Source organism: Chroicocephalus ridibundus, chromosome 27 (assembly GCF_963924245.1).
Source record: "Chroicocephalus ridibundus chromosome 27, bChrRid1.1, whole genome shotgun sequence".
In the NCBI taxonomy this organism is placed as follows: domain Eukaryota; kingdom Metazoa; phylum Chordata; class Aves; order Charadriiformes; family Laridae; genus Chroicocephalus; species Chroicocephalus ridibundus.
In genome coordinates, this window is record NC_086310.1 from 445,067 (window position 1) to 447,929 (window position 2,863).

Consider the following 2,863-nt stretch of genomic DNA (forward strand, 5'->3'; position numbering starts at 1 on the left):
CTGCACTGTCAGAGGGAGAGGGCATGATGGCTGCCTTTCTTCCAGGGACGTCTGCAGGGTGTAAAGCCGGCTGTGCAGCCAGGGGTGCCCAGGGCTGTCCTTCCGAGCTGGGTCCCTGCACCCAGGGGCTGTGTGCTGGGGCAGGGACATATCTCCTGCCAGGGTCAGCTCTCGTCCAGTGCAGGGACCTCTCCATGAAGATTCTGAAGGGAAAACCTGTGGGTGGAAGGAGCAACTGCTGTCAGGGAAGGGTCCTACTGCATTCAAGAGGGTGCTGCATGGGTCAGGGCTGCCCACAGCTCCAGATCACCCCCAGAACACTGGCAGAGGCAGCATTTACAGAGGAAGCCCAGGGCAGGTCTACCTTAAAGATGAAGACCTTTCCATGGTCTGTTGCTACAGCATTCTCTGAAGGGAAAAGGGAAAGCAGCTGTCTAGTTTTAATAAATCACTAAACTCTTACACTAAAGGATCAGCAGATCTGCCAGAAACCGCACCTTCACCGACCGTGCCTTCACCCACCCCTCTCCCTACACACAGCACCAGCAGCACCTTTGCTTCCAGCATCGGGCTTTCTCTCATCTCCTCCTTAGGAGCCACAAAGAGGGAGATGCCCCTGGGCAGTGCCCTGCTGCCAGGAGGGGTCTGCAGGGCAGAGCTGAGCCACCAGCGCGTAGGATGGGCTGTGGGAGCAGGGACAGGGAGGAGACCTGGGCACAGAGAAGCAGCTCCTGGCAGGGGCAGCTCCAGGCAGCAGAGAGCCACTCCACCCGTCTGCATCCCTCTCTGCTCCACTGCACAGGGAAAGAGAAACCAGATGGGAGAAACTGACTTTGAAACTGGATCCTTCCCCAAACAGTAACAATAGTCCATTTTCTTCTTCAAGGACATTGTCAGGGGGACCATTGTCCAATGGAGGTGTAAGCACAGGACACTTGGGTGGTGCCCGGCAGGTCACTGGTGTGCAGAGCAGCTCTCCTGACTCTGCACTAGGGCACAGAGAGCTCTTTTGTCCCTCAGGGCTCAGCAGTGTTCAGGCGAAAGGCAATGGGAAAAAGAAGGATTTCTGCCCCTGCAAGGAAAGTGCCCTCAGTAGCACAAACCTGATCTCACAAAAAGGAGCTGAATGAAATTATTACAAAGGAGAAGTCATCGCGGGGAGATTTTTGGGGAAAAAAAGAATGGGATTGGCTCAGTCTGCCTTAATTTGTCAATGTCTTCTCTTTCAACAGTCCCCCACACTGAAGGTGAACAAATGTCCAATGGCAGCTCCATCACCCAGTTCCTCCTCCTGCCATTCGCAGACACACGGGAGCTGCAGCTCTTGCACTTCTGGCTCTTCCTGGGCATCTACCTGGCTGCCCTCCTGGCCAACGGCCTCATCATCACCACCATCGCCTGCGACCACCGCCTCCACACCCCCATGTACTTCTTCCTCCTCAACCTCTCTGTTCTTGACCTGGGCTCCCTGTCCACCACTGTTCCCAAATCCATGGCCAATTCCCTTTGGGACACTGGAGCCATCTCCTACACAGGATGTGCTTCACAGGTATTTTTTTTCTTTTTCTGTGCTGTAGCAGAGTTTTATCTTCTCACTGTCATGTCCTATGACCGCTACGTTGCCATCTGCAAACCCCTGCACTACGGGACCCTCCTGGGCAGCAGAGCTTGTGTCCACATGGCAGCAGCTGCCTGGGGCGGTGGGTTTCTCACTGCTCTGCTGCACACGGCCAATACGTTTTCACTGCCCCTTTGCCAGGGCAATGCTGTGGACCAGTTCTTCTGTGAAGTCCCCCAAATCCTCAAGCTCTCCTGCTCAGATGCCTACCTCAGGGAATTTGGGCTTATTGTGGTTAGTGCCTTGTTCTCTTTTGGTTGTTTTGTTTTCATTGTGCTGTCCTACGTGCAGATCTTCAGGACCGTGCTGAGGATCCCCTCTGAGCAGGGACGGCACAAAGCCTTTTCCACATGCCTCCCTCACCTGGCCGTGGTCTCCCTCTTTCTCAGCGCTGCCATGTTTGCCTCCCTGAAGCCTTCCTCCATCTCCTCCCCATCTCTGGAACTGGTGGTGGCAGTGCTGTACTCGGTGGTGCCTCCAGCAGTGAACCCCCTCATCTACAGCATGAGGAACCAGGAGCTCAAGGATGCATTGCGGAAATTGATGACCAGATGATTTTCAAAAGCAATAAAATTTGTCTTCTGCAAATCACTCATAATGTAACTCATTAGAGGCCAAGTCCATCTCCTGTAGGTTTGCTGGGTATGGTTGTGGTTTTGGGGTTTTTTTGCTTTGCTTTACTTCTTATACTGATGGCCACAAAGAAATTTTGTCATTTGTGCTGTTCCTAATGATGCATCTTTCCAAATTTGTGAGGCCCGCAGACTATGTAAATGAGGCCCTGTGCTCTCTGTCTATTTGAAAGAAATAAAGAACTTTCCAGTGACTTGTTTGCTCAAAATCCTTCCTATGAAGCCCTCTCTGGAGCTGTAGGGCAATGCCTGTGTGCAGAGGCAAAGGGGAAAGAAGAGGAGAGAGGAGAGGGAGGAAGAGGAGGGAGAAGCAGCCTTGGTCTTCTCAGAGCTGCTTTCTTTCCGTTTCCACATTTTCCATTCTGATCCTTTGCCTTCTTGGAAGGCCCGATTGCTCTGGCAGCTCTCTCACATTGCTGTGGTGTGGTGGCCCTGTGAGCACAGGCAGGGGCAGGGACGGGTCAATTCTCTGACAGAGCTGGTCTCCCTAACAGCACCTCCATCACAGCAGGGAATGTCCTCAGGGCAGTGCCTGAAGGTCCTCAGGCAAAAAGACGTTTGGAAGGGCTTCTCCAAGAGTTGCTGTCAAGAATATGCCCAGGGAAGTTCCCCA

The 2,863-nt window shown here is 53.2% G+C and overlaps 1 protein-coding gene across 1 annotated transcript; it reads left to right on the forward strand.

Annotated features, from left to right (window-relative positions):
* The first annotated feature begins 1,255 nt into the window (after positions 1–1,255).
* On the forward strand, positions 1,256–2,173 carry LOC134507763 (olfactory receptor 14J1-like). Its single transcript, XM_063318639.1, has one exon. The coding sequence runs from the start codon at positions 1,256–1,258 to the stop codon at positions 2,171–2,173; it is 918 nt and encodes a 305-aa protein (XP_063174709.1).
* The last annotated feature ends 690 nt before the right edge of the window (positions 2,174–2,863 follow it).